Source organism: Oreochromis niloticus, linkage group LG15 (genome assembly GCF_001858045.2).
Source record: "Oreochromis niloticus isolate F11D_XX linkage group LG15, O_niloticus_UMD_NMBU, whole genome shotgun sequence".
Lineage (NCBI taxonomy): Eukaryota > Metazoa > Chordata > Actinopteri > Cichliformes > Cichlidae > Oreochromis > Oreochromis niloticus.
Window position 1 is genome coordinate 20214406 of NC_031980.2, and position 18095 is coordinate 20232500.

Consider the following 18095-nt stretch of genomic DNA (forward strand, 5'->3'; position numbering starts at 1 on the left):
TTTGCAAATATGTGTGGAGAGAGTTGTTTTTCACATTTAGCCCGCCCATCCCCCGAACTCAGGCTCGGTTTGGGTCATAGTGAGATTTATTTGATTGTAAGATGTTAAATCTGTAGGGCTTAACTCTAGTAGTAAAAACACTATCATCAGATTATCACTGCAGTGTGGTGTGTACCTTGGCTAGGTGGACACGGGTCTCAGTCAGTAGGTCAGGGTGATGTTTGGCTACCAAACGAATGACATCGTCAAACATCCGGTTCTTCTTGTACATGGTGATGGCAAGGTCAGGCTGCTTCACTGTAGCAAACAGCCTGCATGTGTAAAAGGGGAAAGAAGGCTTTTTAAAACACTTCAGGTCTAAAATACTACGCCCAGAGTTTTTCTCCTGCTGTTTTCAAGGTCAGAGATGAACTCAAATGGTAGTTTGTCTCCCACCAGCTCGACTCCAGCAGACAATGACGTGACAAATTCGTGTAAATCTGGAGATTTGTATTTACCTCTCAGCCTCCTTGAACTTCCCATCTCTCTCCAGCTCCTGAGCTCTGCTGATGTACAGAGCCATAACCTCCTCCTCCGTCATACACTTCACTGCCAGCTTTATAAGAAAAAGAATATTAAAAACACAGCCTTAAATATTACATTTCTTATTTAATCCCACATTAGATTCTTAAATATGTATTCCAGGGAGATTTTCTTTAAAAGGACTCTAGAAAACACAGAATATTTAAAACTATGCTGTAATGTGTCCGTGCTGACCTTGTGAGCCTCCTCCCAGTGCCCTGCTGCGGTGTACATCTCTACGGCATCTTGAATGTGACCTCCTTTCACAAACAGCTGCTCTGCCATCTACAGGTCAATAAAAAAATACCAAAACACACAGAAAATACAGAACATCACATTAAAAAATTATATATTACATTACTAGTACAGAGCCCATTCTGAGAGTTTAATCCAGGTTATTTTTGCAGCTGAAATTTGCAGATTCCCCCCTAACTTAATCATAAAGTTACCATTTTCAAAATGGGACAGCTTTAAGGATACTCTCATTGAATATATGTGTGTGTGCATGCCTGCCAGTGCATAACAAGCAGATTGTGGGTTCAGCCAAACAACATGAGTGATATATTAAAGTCATCTGTCACAAAGGCAATAATAAAATCTTGCCCAGCTATCTTGGTAACAAACCGTTTGAGGTTTAGCGAATCAGAGTAATTAAATTTTCTAAGTTGGAACTTTTTGGCTGGCTCTTTTATTTCTCCAAACCTCTTCAAAGGCCTGTTTAAGGATTAAAACTTGGTTTTAGGTGGTTATATTAGAGCGTTAACTGGCCATCCAGAGCCTGTCAGTGACAAAGTAATGGGCGCAGAGCAGATCACTTCCAGTGTTGATGCCCCTTTAAGGTTAGGATATGGAGCTTTCTGGTGTTGGCTTTTTTTCGGGATAAGAGGCTTGGAGTGCATTAATGTCAATCACAAAGAAACCTGTGTGTGTGAGTCCCCTCCCCCTACACACAGAGTGGAGCAGGCAGCAGTTACTACGGATGTTTATATTCCTCTCTGTATTTAATTATTAGTTATTATTAATGACTGGCTCTCTTCCACAGCATGTCTTTGTCCCGTCTATCTCCCCTCACCTCCAAAGCGGCAGCAGATGGCTTCCCCTCCCTGAGTGTGGTTCAGTTGGAGATTTCTTCCTTTTAAAAGGGAGTTTTTCCTTCCCACTGTCGCCAATGAGCTTGCTCATAGGGGGTCATATGATTGTTGGGGTTTTCTCTGTTTTCTCTGTATTATTCTGGGGTCTTTACCTTATAAAGCACCTTAAGGCAACTGTTGTTGTGATTTGGTGCTATATAAATAAAATTGAATTGCATTAAAAAATATAGGGGGGAACACTAGTAACAGAGAAAGTGTGTAGCCAAAATATGTGTATACTCTCATCTAAATGACCTAAAACTTAGCAGCACACTTTGTTTAGGTTCTCAGCAATAAGACCACCAAGTCGGAACCAGACGGGGACAGATGGTATATGACATGTTTGTATTTATTTGTTTTGTTGCATCTCTGCATGTTTTTGTTTATGATATAGTTTTATGTGATCTGTCCAGGGACTATGGATGTGAATTAGGAGTACAGATAAAATCTGCCGTGTTTACATCTCACATTTTCTTATACTGCTGTCCGTTAACGTGCACTGCCCCTGTTAAATAAAGACAAGACTGGAAACTTAGAATGAATACATCACACTATAAAACACTAAACTTAATTTTAATTCATGACATATATTATCATATATTTGTGGAAGACTGCAGAGGCCTTACTCTCGTTGTTCATACTCGAGGCGGTGAGAATAATATAGGTAATATCAGACCTACTGAATAACATAGGGGGGTTTTTTTGTTGTTGTTGTTGTAAACTCTGCTCCCGGTTGCCAGTTTATGTTGTGTCAGGTGATCTGGCTCTTAACACACAGTAGTGACTAAGAGAGTGAATAAAGCAATTAAAATTTTATAGCATTTTAAAAATTATAATATATAATAACATAAAGAGCAGTGTTATTTCTTGCCCTGGTGTGTAACAGTTTATGAAAAAATTAGAAGAGTCAAAGTTCCCGCTACTTTACAGTGAACAGACTTTTGCTACATAAAGCCAAAGATACTCATAGAATGAATCTGTAATAAAAGTCCCTTCAGTACAACAAACAGATGAGCTGGTTGTTTGCCATTCTGATTAAAAAGTGTTTAGTCACTGTTTTTCCAGGATACTTTCTCTATAGCTACAGCAGGTGCGTGCGCTTCATTGTTTATAGCTTGCACTGAATTTCACTTTCCTGCAACAACTACCCCCCAACTTGGAGAGCAAAGAGCTTGTTATCTTAATTACTTTCTGTGAATATGCCCATGGAGCAATCTGACTGAAATAGGCTGCTATTTTCAGAGCCTGGCAGTCTGTGGAGGCCGTTTGGCTCAGCTGAGCTCATCAGAATAAGCACAGCACACTGCGCTTCGCCACCATCATCTCGCTTCCTTTTCTTTGTATTCGTACCAGATTGCTCTCGTTATCGTTTTCTTTTCAACAGTCATGTTTTTTGTGGTATTGCGGCAACTTTTAAAACTATTGTTACAACTACCAAACTTGTCCTTATTGCCAAAGCACCCTGGAGCAAACATGGGTTACAGTGTCCACAGAGACTGCAGTGAAGTGAAAACTGGCCACCGCGCATGTGTGTGGGTGTGTGTATGTGTCCACATAAGATGAGTGGAAATTAATTGCCAGTGGCAAAATGTCACAGCGTCCTTCGTGCCTCTGGCTGTCTCCACAGCCCTATGAAGTGTTCAGGGAGCAAAACCAAACTTGTGTGCTGACCTAACCACAATGCCAGGTTCCAGCATTTAGCCAAGCCTGTACAGTATTTTTATGAGGTACATATATAACACAAGTGAAAGTGTAACACTGAGTCAGTTCAAAGTATGTGACCAGCACAAGCATTTGAAAATGCGGTTTCCCGTTTACACAGATTTGAAACGATCTGTAGTCGTGTTTTGCTTTGTTTTTGTTCCACTGTTCACCAGTTTCTTACTTTGCCATCTGTCTACTGCTGTGTAGAGCAGATTTATCTTTTTCAGTTAAAACACCTTCCCAGTGCTATCCCCTGAGCAAAACCTTGTTGAAATGACATTGAAAGGATGACTTTTCCAGATGTCTGAACAATGTTGATATTTGGTTGTAAAGTGAAAGGTGAACTTATTTTCATGTTTTACATTTTAGCCAACTTTTCCTGGCAGTTCTGCTGTTATCCTAGATGTACTCTGGAGGAGATGCCAGGGTTTCAGAGCTGGAACTTAATGGAGGGCTGTGAGGAGGAAATATGAACTGTGTGTTCAGCTATCATCACGGAGAATGTGAGATTTTTGGATAATCAGATGGGCGAGTTTGCTGAACTGTCTCTTAGTTCCAGTTAATTGAACTCAATGTTTCAGCATACCAAGATATTCTGGACAATTTCATGCTCCCAGATTTTTGGAAACAGTTTGGGGATGACCCCTTCCTGTTTCAACATGACTGTGCACCACTGCACAGATCAAGGTACATAAAGACATGGACGAACAAGTTTGTCATGGAAGAACTTGACTGGCCCGCATGGTTTCCTGTCCTCAACCAAGAGAACACCTTTGGGAAGAATTAGATGCGAGACTGTAAACCAGGCCTTCTTGCCGAACATCAGTAAGTGACCTCACAAATGTATTTATGGAAGAAAGGTCAAAAATTCCCATAAACACACTTCTAAGCTTAATGAAAAGTCTTTCCAGAGGAGGTGAAGTTGTTATAGCTGCAAAGGGTGGGCTGACATCTTATTAAACCCTGTGGATTAAGAATGGGATGTGTGAAGGCAGACAAGCAAATACTTTTGCCACTTGACACTATAGTGTATGTCATTTGTACAAGTCACCTTTATACCCTTCTTAATAGCTGCAGCTGAAAAACACATTTGACTGTAATATTTTGTCAAATGTGACAAAAGAGAATCAAAGCTTTTTAAAAAGGGGGTCAACATATATTAAAAAACACAATTTGTGACAGGTTTTTAAAGAAATATTTTCTCTAATTCAAGCTTTGAATGAACAAATCTTTCAGTAGACAGGGTTTAAAACTAGAAAACTATTATGCATGTAAGTGCTACTGTCTCATATTATGCATAAAAAATAAATTTAAACCTCCTCAGTTCATCATTTATATCACGATAATAACAGGTTTTACCAGACATTTTTTAAAAGTTATATTTACATCTGCAGCTCATGTTCATTATACCCTTAAACATTTACACAATTTAATAACATATAATCCACATATAGTCCAACATATAATCTATTATAGAATAAAGACAAAAACTTGTATTTTTTGATGTCTTCTTTTCACTGATCTGAGAGAAAACATGTTGTGGCTATACCTTCACCTATTTTTGTTTTTCGTTTAGGTTTTCCTCTTTACCTCCTACCTCACTCCTCCTGTCTCTCACCTCATAGTCCTGCATGGAGGCGTAGTGTTGAGCTATCTTCACATAGTATTTTGCTGATGATGAGTCCTCCTGTAACTCCAGGATGTGGACTGCTTTCTTCCACTGGCGAGCTGCGATGGCTGCCTCGATCGCTTTAAGAGAACAGCTACATGGAAGACAACATGGACACGTTACTGTGCTTGTGCACCCTTAATTGTTCAGATAGCAAGAGTCAGCTCTAAAATGTGTTGGTAATACTAGTTGCATTTTTAAACTATTCTGCAGAGAGAGATCTTATAGTTAGCTTATAGCTATCCGAAATAGTGCCTGAAACTTTACTAACTGTATTTAAAAGTAGTATTTTTAACATCTTTGTTTGTGTAGAGACTTGTAGTCAAGTCAAAATTCAGTTTCAGAAGCTTCTTTAAGTTCTTTCTAAGCTCTGACTACCTGTCTTATTTGGGATTTTTGGGCATTGGTATAGCCATATTTAAAAATATGTCTTCTCATCTCTCCATTATCCTGGTGATGATTTTAAAGAATTGTTGGCCATCACTGTTGGACTGTTTTTCATGTGTCATCTTTCTGCCTCTCCATCTGTCCTTATCTTTGTCTCTCCAGTCCTCTCCCTCCATCCATCCCTCCTCTACTCTACGTACCCTGCTTCAATGAAGTGGTTGATGGCAGCGTCCATCTGTTTCTGCTGGACGAGGTAGTCTCCCCAGGACTCCTCCAGTTTCACCACCTCAGCGGGGAAGGCTATGCGAGCCAGCTCCACAGCTACAGGAAACAGGAAGGAGAAACTTTCTTACCAGAAAAGTTACAATTCACTTGATTTAGTTTAAACCTACCATCTAAAATTGTACAAAACATTGTAGAAGTTATCAAATGCTATATACTGTCTAAGCTACCTAACTGTTTTACCTTTCCTGAAGGCACCTCCTTTACAGTAGCACGTCAGCGCTCTCTGGTTGTTCCTGATCTTCTCATACAGATCTCCTGCCTGGTCAGAAGAGAGGACATACATTTTACAATCAATTGTCTTTCATGTCATGTGGGGCTGAGGCATATCCCAGCTGTCAATCGACGAGAGACCTGGACAAGGCCACCAACTCCAGCAGCCAATTACCAGTTAAGCTCACATTCATGTCACTGTGAAGCCAGAGCACCTGGAAAGGACCCAGGAAAGCACAGGGAGTATTTGCTACTTATAATCAGGAGGTCTGAACTCTGTGACTCTGCTAACACCACTATGGAAATCCAGTATTTATATATTTAATATTTATTTATCAGATATTTATAAATGTTTCAAAATTTGTCCTTATAGCCAATAACATATTGAAACAATGGTGTGGCTGTCAGCCATTTGTGAGGGGCAGCCAAACAGAAGACAGCTGTCTTAAAGAAAGAGAGCTGAAACAGCTTGATTGTGACAGTGCATGAAGTGTGGGGCTATATCACGGCCCATTACAAGATGAATCAGGATTATTTTGAACGCTGAATGACATAAAGTTACTTTAGTAGAGTCCAGTAATGAAAACATGGAATGTCAAATGAGAATAATAAGGTGTCTTTTGAATTTTGCTTGTGTAATTGGGAAAAAGAAAAGGGCAGTCTCCTCTTGCTGTCGATGTTTGTGGAACAATGACTACTATCACTTTTAAATGTCTTTAGAAAGTATGTTTTCTCATTTGTTGTATTGTGGATTTAAACACAGGATGCCTGGTGTCAATATACTCCTGGCCAGTAACTGTGAATTTGGCTGAGGCTGTGTGAACCAAAGCTGGCAATTACACCGTGCTACATTTTAATTAGTTACCTCAGTTTTTTTGGTTTTTTTAATGGACTAAGTAGGAACATTTTGTCCCTGTATTTCTCTGCTGCTAAACAACATGATACCTGAATCAGATATTTGTTCCAGCTAAATATTTTCTTGCGTTTCTCCATCTGTGACTATCCTCAATTAAACATGTCCAACTCTTTCAACCTATAATTATCCTTTCTTTTACAAGGATACACACATTTCAAATGCTAACTCAGTGGGTTTTCTAACAATAAAATGCAATGGAGAATAGTGGCTCTTTGCAAATTACAGAAAATATTCAAAGTTTTATTTTAGCTACTGCAAGTTAAATTGTAATCACCAACTTCTATATCTAATTCCAGACACCGAAACTGATCAGAACACAAAATATCAGGTTACAAAATTTGCTTTGAGGATCCAGTCTCCTTTTCCAAGCCTCTTTCCCACCTGTTACATAAACACAGATGGCTAGAGCAAAAGAAGTGAGCTTTTAGACAGAAAAAAAGAAAAAGCACACAGAGAAAAAACAGGCAGATGGAGGGGGACAGAGTTCAAAACTGAAAATAACAAAGAACACTTGTTCCATTGAAGCTGAGACGAGGAGAGATGGGCTCAGAGAAGCGGGAAGCGCAGGAGGAAGAACTGATCCACTCACTCTCTCGTAAAACTCTCCCTTGATGAGACTGGCAGCAATGCGGTCGATGGTCTCGCTGCTGTTGGTGATCTCCGACTGGCTCATGGCGAGGCGAGCGGCCTTAGCTGGCAGCCCTGCTTTCAGGTAGAGGTTTATGGCACCCTGGAAGTCTCCCTCGCTCTCCCTCACCTCGCCGGCCCTGTCTTCCTGACCCGTCTCCATCAGCCACCGGTAACGGTTTTCACGCAAGGTGTCGAGCTCTGGGTAGCCCTGCGGTTATTTTGCATTTAGAGTTCAGTTGGTTTCATTTAAACATGTCTAGAAAGAATCAAACAGTTATTCTGTCCACAGATAACTAACCAACAACACTGTCTTGTGGTTGACAGCAGGTGTATATTGTAATTTTGTAATTCAAATTCTCTGAGAGGTAACAAGACTCCTGCCCCTGCTGTGGGCTCTGTTTTCAGAAAATGAAGCTCATAAGGACACTCGCTGTTCACCCACAGGCCTTTTCAGATTTGACAAAGTGAGTATTATAAAATAGTGTACGCAGGGAATAGATCTCAGCAAGATAAAGGCATAAATGGGCTAAATTATTTTGTTTTTACAAATGCTATTTTAGGCAATTAAGAAGCCTGTGCTTGTCATATGAGAAGGCTGTCTGTTTACACATTTTGGGGGTTTTTCCTGTCTTTTCCGATTTAAGCTTACTGTAGCTTTATATGTTTTATTAAGCAATAAAGCAAATCATTTCTGATATTTGGATTTCCTGCTTTTTTTTCTGTCCCTTGGGGAATGCATTAGATAGGGCATCAACCCTTAAAATCCCCTAAAATAAAAAATGTAATAACTATATAAATATAATATGTGGAGCTACCCACTGTGCTGACCTTTCCCAAATAAAGAGGCAGTAAAAGACTAGCTTTTGGCTTTTATTCTGTAATATAAATATGATAAATAAATATTTTAAATGTGCTGAAATCAAAGTAATCAAAATAAATACGCTACCTTGAGCTGAATTGTGACCACGTATTATCAGTAACTGAGTATGATTCAATTCCCTTTTTTTACCTTGGCTTCAGCTACAGCAATGCAATCGTCCCACATGTGGAGTTCTTGGTACATCTCTATGGCTTCTTCGATGGCATTCTGCACAGCAAAAAAAAAACAAACAAAAGCCAAACGTTGGAGTTAATTCTCCAAAAATCTAGCATTAAGGATGCAGAGCTGGGTTTATTTGTTCAGTTCATCTTGAAGACTTCATCTCAAGACTTTACCAATCCCAGGTGTTTGGTAAAAGACTCCAATGACTTGTCACTGCAACCCTCACAGGGATTTGTTGGTTACCATCTTGTAAGGTAAACAATACTTTTAGCAGTGAAAGCATCTCTGTGTTGCTTGTCCTTCCTATTCTTACATGGGGAAGAAATTATAAATATCTAGTTTGTGGCTGCTTGTTTCTCCTAAGCCTTATTTTACTGTGTTGAATCCCTCCTATAGTAGGTGACAGCATATATGTGTGCTTGTGTAGCTGCATTGTTCACTGTCATCACGACTGAAACTGAGCTGTTTATGTTCGAGTTGGAGCTAATAAGTTGTGAAGGGTTACTTTAACTGAAGGAGAGGAGACTTCAGAACACACTGAGTCTATGCAAGTATCATCAGAGCTATGAAAGCAAGGGACAGAGTACTACCTGCTACATTAACATTATATAGCAAGCTAGAAACAGTTAGTCTGTTAATATTTTGAGCTTTATATTAAAGTGGTCTATTTTTTGCTAATCTGTAGAATGAACATATTTGACTAAAAATGTCAGTTTACCTGCAGATAGATGCCTCATGATATGGAGCAATAGTTCCTGGATTTTCCTCTGTTAATAATATGTTGTGCTTAACCACAAATATTAATACAAGACGTTACTGTGGTGCTGTTTACTTACATTTCTGTGATGGTGCACATCAGGCTGTGCTGTAGACATGATGCAGTAATATAAATCAAGCAATCTTATTTCTAGTGCTCTTTTTTTTTTTTACTGCCCACCTGCTCTGTGTAGTGCATCTCAGCCAGTTTAAAATTCTTGTCCAGCATGGCCACGCGTGCTTGGACTTGATAAAATGATGTCCCATCTTCTCCCTAATAAAGAGACAAAGAGATTAAAACATACAAAAGCCAGGGAGCACTTTTGAGCTTTGCCGAGAGAAAAAGGAAGCTACAGCAAAACTTTTCAAGAATTGCAAAGCTGCATTTTTTTTATAAGGACCAATCACAGAGATTCAGCTAAAAGGAATTTCATTAATATCAACTCCAGCAGAGACTTGCTGTACAATGAATGCTGGGTTTCCAGTTCCATCACAAGACACATACATTTTTAAGGGAAGCGTTGAATTATTCAGGTTTCGTTGCATAAAAATGTCAAATACCATATTGCATTTCATTGGAGAATACTAATAATTAGCCAATTAGCCAGAAATATTATTGCCACCCTTAAAGCTCTTTATCCGCTATATTTCTGATCAGTGCGTTGGGCCTTTGCTGAGATAAAACATACCGTTTCCTGTGAAACTTTGTCTACGATCTCGTTTGTTTGGCGCAGGAAGTGGAGGGTTGAAACATCACCCAGCGCAGCAAAACACCTACAAAATAAAAGGGAGAGAAAACCATAGAGAAACTAAGCAATTAAGCAGCAGATGGTGACAGAGAAAGTGAACAGAAACAGAAATAAAGAGAAATGTATTCAGTTTAGTGGAGGAAGAATGCATTTCTGGACAGTGAAAACTTGTTCACTTAATGAACTGAGATAAATTAAAGCTCTTTGTCGAATTAGCCTTTAGATTCAGTGTGAGAAGCTGAGAAATGCACAGGCACATCTTAGCATTTGGCCACTTTATTACCAACTCTCTGTGAACAGTTGCATCAGATTAATGAACAAGTCATGAAAGAAAAAAAAAAAGTTTAAAAACTCCTACTGTCTGACTCTTTTTTTCTGCTTCCCTCTCTCATTAACATCACTTCCCTCCCTCATTAACATTATCCACTCCAGACAAAACTGTTTCTTTCCCCGATTTCATGATTTATGCAATTCAAGACGATGCCTAACGAACAGCATATGCATTATTAATGACAGGGAATTCAAATTTGAAAGGTTTCTCAAAACAGAGAGAACTAAAGATGGAGAGAGAGGAATAAAATGATAGAAAATTAAAAACTGTCTTTGATGATAAATGAAGTTGGGGGGGGGGGCTCTGGCAGAGACACAGCCATCAGCTGTGTGTGTGCAGAGGGTATACTTCTATTATGTTGTGGGGACATTTATCTGGTTATAAAATAATATTTCAAGGAACTATCTGATTATCTTCAAGGTACAAAAATCTAGCTGTATAAGCTAAATCTGTATTTTAGATTTTATTTTAGATAAAAGAATTGGTCAGAGGAGTAAAGGTTATAGTAAATGTCCAGGAAATGACTGTAAGTCAATGTAATGTCCTCTGAAGTGATGAAAAACAACTGCCCGGGTGTGCGCAAGTGTGTCCAAGAGTGTATTTCTTCATTCCAGGTGATGAAGGTGCCCTTGTTGCCTCTTTCCTCTTTCTCTCCAGCCCCAGAGATAAGTCTCACTTGCAATGACGACTGATACGGAATGTAATTATTCCGGAGACAAGAACATTACTTTGAAAGGGCTTTGTGTGTGGCTGTGTGTGTGTGCGCGTTTGTGCCGTGCTGACCTTTCTGCGATGTGCAGCTGGCGAGCCTCTAGAGCCAGCTTGCTGAGTGTCTTCCACATGGCTTCAGTCTCTGGTGACATCTCCAGAGTCTCGAGGAAGGCTGTGGCTCTGGAAAACACACGCACATGCACAAGTAGAGCTGAGCCAGGTGGCAAGACAGAACATAAAGCAAGTATTCTGTGTTGCAGATACCGACCACGAATGGTGTGTAAAGATAAGGAGCGGCAGAAGAGCTGGAAAGATCGAGGAAACTGTGTTACAGCAGCCACTCCCAAATTTAAGTCTGAATTGGAAAATCTTCTATGGCTTTTTCATCACTTTTAAATATGCTTTAATTTGGTTTAGTCTCCAGAGTAGGTCTACGTGTTTCGATTTACTCTTTTAGTTATTAAGACATGTGTGGTATATGTCAGGTCTAACAACACATCAACACATACAGTAGACTCACGGTTACACTGACATCTCAGTCTCCAAATCTAATTTTTAATCTTTTAATATTTTTCACATTTAGCTTAAGTTTTTATTTTGTGTTTTAGTCAGACTTGTTGGATACTGAACCCTAAAAAAATTAGCCTAATTCAGCTGATGCAAACGTCCAAATGGAAAAAACAAGGAACTCCAAAGTAAGGATGAAGAGAAGGTAGGTGAACATGATACCAAACACATTAAACTGATACAGGAAGATGGCATTATAGGTACAAACAAGGGTGACTGGTGATTAGATACAGGTGACCCAAAGAACCCGTCTTTTCATAAATCTGGATCAAGTTGGTTCCTGAATGTCCCAAATTCATTCTTCAGCAAGACAATCACGATAATAGTCCCACATATAGAGCCATAAAGAAGATGTTTTGTATCACTCTATGAAGTAAATCAATGAATAAGACCTATGTATGGTCCAGTGTTTGACTATAACATGCCCTACAAAACATAAAGCAAGTCATAATGGACCGTGAGATGTTCTCATCTTAGAAAGTCTGCTGAGGAGATCAGTGGACATGTTAGAAAGATTATTGCTGGTATGACCTGAAAAGATGCTGAACTTCTTCAATGTGACAGCTGCTAAAGAGGGACCAGGGCTATCTTCTTAATCTAATTCAATCACATTCACCAACATTAGTAAAATAGAATTTAGAAGACTTATTTGACAGATTAGCGGATTACAAAGATCATGATTTATAAGAATAATGAGAGGAATAACAAATTGCTCCCCAGAAAGCACAAAGCTGTAAAATTACTTTACAAAATAATTGCAATAACACAGTGATCTTTTAACTCAGATCATGAGTGGATGAAATAAAATGCCTGGCTTCCATATTCAGTGGTACTTGTCCCATTGTAAAGTATAATTTTTGCTTTACATAATTCATAGCTAAAAAAATCCTTACTTATCATATCTATTAGCTCACCCTATGTTCATCTAATGTCTGATAAACAGAGGTTTAAGCTCCTCCCCCTTTAAGACAACCTTCTACTTACTGGCTACCCCGCACAAACAGAAAGCTATCTTCTCTCACTGATTTAATACAGAGACAAGTGTATATAAAATGTCAGAAAGAAAGGATTTAAAACAGTATGAAACCTAAACTTATTGGCTAATGGCGATTACTGGTACATTATGGCCCTGTTTAATATGGACATTCACCACTATAACTGAAGATAACAGAGTATTTGAAAGAACAGAGTAGATTCCCATAAGACCACAGAGAGTGCAATTAAAATTTTCTGTCTCTTATTACCCAAAATTATGCCAACCTAAACTTCACAGCACTGTGCTGAAAAAACTGATAATGTAACCTTGACTGGAATAATCAAAATAAAACAATTAATTCACTAAATTTATTTAAAGCATGCCTCTTCCAGAAACAAAGCTTTTCTACTGTAGGTGACTTTAGTGACATTGTCAGCAAAGGCCTGACGGTGCTCAGTGGAGGACCAAATGACCTCCTCTACACACAGTTCCATGTCAAAACAATCCTATATTCAGTAAACTGTCTCTCAAAATATAGGAGTTTTAAAAATATAGTCATGATTTTTCAATTCCTTGTTGGGTAGTTTTAGTTTACAAAATGTAATTCAAGACTTTTTATGACATTTTCTTCCTATGAAAGAAGAGCATTAAACATATAAGCAACCAAAGACTCCCAAAGTGCTAGAGGAAGGAGCTGAGTTGATGCTCCTCCTGAATAAGAGAGGTCAGTTATAATTATTTACTCCATCTGATGAGGTGGCTTCACACGAGCATCCTTTCGGAGGTGATCAAATCACAACACACTGAAGGGAAGGATTATATCTCCCAGCTGGCCTGGGAGTGCTGAGGAAATACTCGAGAAGAGCTGGAGGAAGCTGCTGGATAAAAGGACATCTGGCCTGTTCTGCTCACCCTGCTGTCACTGCGCCTCTGACCCAGAAAAGTGACGGGTGCAAGGAAGGACGCACGGATGTTCACGCTGCATCGTCATTTTGATAGGCTGTATGGTTTTATTTAGTGGGCTGTACTCACCTGTTATAATCTCCATCATCAACAGCCGTACCAAACTCAATGAGGCCTTCGTCGAGTGTGTATGTCACCATGTTGACGCCCTCTGTCACAATCACATCCGTCTTGCCATCGGCTCTTTTGAGATCCACAATGTCTCCCTGACAAAGAAAGGAGATACATACTATGCATAGGTATGAAACCTCCGCGCTGTGTTAATAAAGTGAAAAATGTGCTTTTCATGCTACTGCTAAACTGTATTAGACAGTTTAAGCCACAAAATACTTTATAGATGAAGCTTTTACTTACAAAATACATTTTGTCAGGTTTTTATATTCTGTAATTTCTGGTCTACATGCAATCCTGCAATCATCCTCTACTTCTGCACTTTGTCTCATTCCTGTTCATTTTGCCTTCTTTTGTGATTGCGTTTAACTATTTTAGTCGTTTCCTGTTTAGATGAAGTGTTTCAGTTCCTTTTTTTGTTCAAATTATTCTTCATGTGGACATTGATTTTGCTACAGTTTAACTTCACAGGTACATTTAAGACTTATTTTCTTTTTCTTCGTGAAGCATCCTAACCAAAGTCTCTCTAGAAGTGACCACAGCAACTGTGCAGCCATCTTGGGAAAACCTCAAGGGAGTTATAGGAGTTGTTCTCTTGAAGCCTTTGGACCCCAGTCCTAGAGAGTGGTCAGTGACCCCCAGTCGCAAGGGGAAAACATGTATTCCTGAACCGGGTACAGAGTGTTCTGGCAGCTGCTGTGAAATCAACTGCAAAATTGAGACGCTGGACTTTCAAAGCAAAAGATGTGCCTTTTACAGTGTGTTGACTTTAGCAGTAAAGCACAGCTTTTACTTTGAAAACGATTATTCTCTGTTTCGATTTTGTATTGCTCCTTTTCAAGTTTCACTACAACTTGGTAGTTAGTTGGTAATTGTCTGCAGAGAAATACGACATCTTCCATGCAAACTATGGGTGAACGTGGCAATTTGCTTATGACCAAAACAATCACAAGGAGGTTTTTGGTGAGTATTTCTTTTTTTGCAGCTGTTTTGCAACATCCAGCAATCACGCGGAGAGAACTGCATGGTTACCAGGCCATAGAAGCTACATGTCAAGAATCACCAGTCTTAAAAACACACACAAAAAAATGTTGGTAATTTTGCCCATAAAGAAATGTTTAAAATGCTTGTTTCTCTCTGGTAATTACAGCTGCAGTATGCATGGACACAGGTTTACAACATCACAGCCCATTAATGGGTCAGTCCAGTCGACCAACATAATCAACTTGCACCCTCCAAATTCACACTATGAATGCGTTTAGCCAAGAAAAACAATGAGTACACTTAAATACACTTAAAAAATTATAATGAAAGTTTTTGTTAAACCTTTATTTAACCAGGAAGTGAAACTCAAACTCAACAAGATTAAAAATGTTATTTTTTAGAGAGTGTTCTCAGCCAAGATATGCAGGATTAGCCAAGCAAGTTTTTTTTCTAGAAACCAGAGTGCGTAAAGAAAACTTTCACAAGCACAGGGAGAACAGAACTGCACACCGATTGGCCGTGGAACAAGCATGGGCGTATGTTTCCCAGTTTGGCTCTTCAGAAGTTTTCAAACCTAATTTTGAGCATTTACACTTTTGTTTTTCACATATTATGAGTCATTTTAGACATGCAGCTGTTACTTCCAGTAACCTTTGAATTTAGAGTTATGGCTCTCTTAGATAAAGGCATCAAAATAACTGTCCACATATATGACTAGATGTATCACCAAGATGGCTGCTGAGTAGCAAAGTATATCGGAAATATTCAATTTCAAAATTCAATTCATTTTAAATCAGTTTTAGTCATATTGCACCACTTCACAACTACAGTCATCTCAAGGCACTTTGGTTCCCAATAATATGGTGATTATTAATGAGAATTTCCACTAAACACTATGAAATCAAATACTTTTAAAATTATGACCAGCACATAACAGTGGCAATTCTTTGTCCATTACTACCCTCTGCTATTGTCTACAAAATAAAATTGTCTTGCACAAAGCTCAGTGCACTTTGCAAAAACATAAATCAGCCACACAAGAGGCTGCTGCGCTTGGTTTTCATTATTAATGAGAACAGCAGCAAGTGTTAACGCAAGCAACTTTCAAAACCCTGCGCATGCCAGGGGCGACTAACTGCCTCAGGACAGCGGCACAAAAAGCTGGTTCTCTGTTAAGGCTTTGCCAGCAACACAAGGCTTGACAACAGTAAAAATAAAAAAAACTGTGGCGATATTAAAAATAAAAAGGTTTATCAAAACAAGCCAACCAGGGCAGATGCAGAGCTTCCAGTTAACGATGCCGACCATACTTAAATCACACTTACAAAGAAAACAAAAGCTCACCTTGACAGGGAACATGGTGACGGTCTCTGGGCTGTCGATGCTGTACCAGATGCAGAGGTTTCCCCGGTTCTGGGCGACCACCACATCGCTGCCAGGCACCCACTGGACGTAAGAGCAGAAACTCAGCAATGTGGTCTTCATGCCAGACTGTATGTTGTACAGATGGAGCTGCAGAGGACAGAGAAAGATAGAAAGATATAGAAATTCCTATTTTCATCATCAGGAAATGGTTTCAAGTCCAGCAGTAAAGGCAAAGTCCAGCAAGTGTCACTGTACATAAGAATGGATTTCACCAATTTCAGCTGTGACTGTTAAATTTAATGTTGGTAAATATAGAGTTAATCTGTCTTAGCTTAGCATAAAATGAAAAAAATAGGTTCTATACAAAGGTAACAAAACCACTTTACAGTCTATCAAAGCTCATTTGCATCCACAATAATATTATATTTTTTTTATATACTATATAATTTAAATGTTTCATAGGAACTTTATGCTGACAGTACTTTGCATCAGATTATCTTTTACTATCTTTAAAAGAGTCATTGTAAGAGTATTCAGAGCATCATGGATCACCACTTAAAGTCAGGCTAAGTTAAATTTGATTTATTTGAATCATCGATTTATTTCTTGCACCTGCATTTGTTGGTTCAGTTTACTTATAACCTCATTAGCTTAGGAATGTAAGTTCCAGGCCCATTGCCCAGCAGACCCACACTCCTTCCACCTGTTTGTTTCCTTTGGCCATGTCTCCACACCTTATTTTATTTTATTTCTTGAACTTCTGTAGATAAACTGACTCTTGGTTGTGGCATCGTCTTTATATTCAGTCTCTGGAATAAGCCAAGCCTTTATGTTTTCCTTGCTGTGGCAAAAATATGTAACTAGTACTTGGATTTTTGGGGTGCATTTGAAGATATAATGTGGTAATTCTTTGATCTATAGAAAAGCTGCTTGGTGAATTTTGTTACCTTTAGGTAGGAGACCTTAAAAGTGAGAGAGTCGTTTCTCCTTGTCCACAGTACAAAAATAGGCCTTATGTATCTTCTACTGTTAGGTTCATAATTTATTGGAATTTTTAGCACATTAGGTTATTGTCAAGCATCCTAAAAAATCTTTTAAAAACTCCTTGAATTAAAGTTGAAAGTCCACACTTCAAACACATCTTAATAGTCTTGTTTAAAACCCACTGGTTTACACAACAGATTTTACTTCTTTTTATTCCATCCATCCGTTCTCTTCCACTTATTCTTGTCTAGGACGAGAGGCAGTGTACACCATGGACACATCGCCAATGTGCCACAGAGCTAACACATAGAGACAAACAACCATTTGCACCTATGGGCAAATTAGAGTTACCAATTAATATAACCCCACTAACTGCATGTCTTTGGACTGTGGGAGGAAGCCAGAGTACCCAGAGAGAACACAAGCAAACATGGGGGGAACATGCAAACTACTCACAGAAAGACCCCAGCCTGGTGTTTGGAAATGAACTCAGGACCTTCTTTCTGTGAGGCAACAGTGCTAACTACCATTCCACCACACTTTTTATTCTTTCTTTTGAAATATACTACCTAAAATGTCATGCTGACCATCATGAGACAATGCGATAGATTAGATTGCATTTTCCTTTTCATCTTCCTTTTAGACCACCCTTCTTCTAACTGGCTACCACTGGAGACCAAAATGTTTGGATAGCAGGTAGAAGGGATCGCCAGCTCTGTGTGCCTGCATTTAGAGCAGTCTAGCCTAAAGCCTAAACCCTTGGCCCACTCCCTTCTTTCTTTGAAACTGTAACCATGTTTGACATTCCACATACGCTTTTGGCTTTATTATTGCTTCCATCCTTTATAGTATAATTTGTTGCTGCTGTAACATCTCTGGATTAACATTATAGGTTATTTGATATATGACAGCAGAAACACTTAAAGTAAAAATTCTATAGGAAGCATTTTGCTAGCAACCTGTTCTTGTAGGTTGAGGTTTACATTAGCATAGTTAAACTCATTTGGCTTGAACAAAGTTGATTAACATCCAGCAGCTCCACGTGAAAACTCCCACTGCAATAA

General features: G+C 38.9%; 1 protein-coding gene across 2 annotated transcripts in view; it reads right to left on the minus strand.

The window, feature by feature from the left end:
* The window catches only part of ift172 (intraflagellar transport 172), a 56354-nt gene that overhangs the window by 24275 nt on the left and 13984 nt on the right, over positions 1-18095 (minus strand). For both annotated transcript variants that reach the window (XM_025898767.1, XM_003456699.5), the window contains exons 16-28: positions 16027-16194; positions 13657-13793; positions 11154-11261; positions 9980-10064; positions 9472-9564; positions 8502-8579; positions 7452-7700; positions 5917-5995; positions 5652-5772; positions 5014-5158; positions 757-846; positions 498-595; positions 176-311 (exon numbers count right to left, since the gene is read on the minus strand). In XM_025898767.1, the coding sequence (XP_025754552.1) occupies positions 176-311; positions 498-595; positions 757-846; positions 5014-5158; positions 5652-5772; positions 5917-5995; positions 7452-7700; positions 8502-8579; positions 9472-9564; positions 9980-10064; positions 11154-11261; positions 13657-13793; positions 16027-16194 (1587 nt within the window). The remainder of the gene's footprint in view (positions 1-175; positions 312-497; positions 596-756; positions 847-5013; positions 5159-5651; positions 5773-5916; positions 5996-7451; positions 7701-8501; positions 8580-9471; positions 9565-9979; positions 10065-11153; positions 11262-13656; positions 13794-16026; positions 16195-18095) is intronic.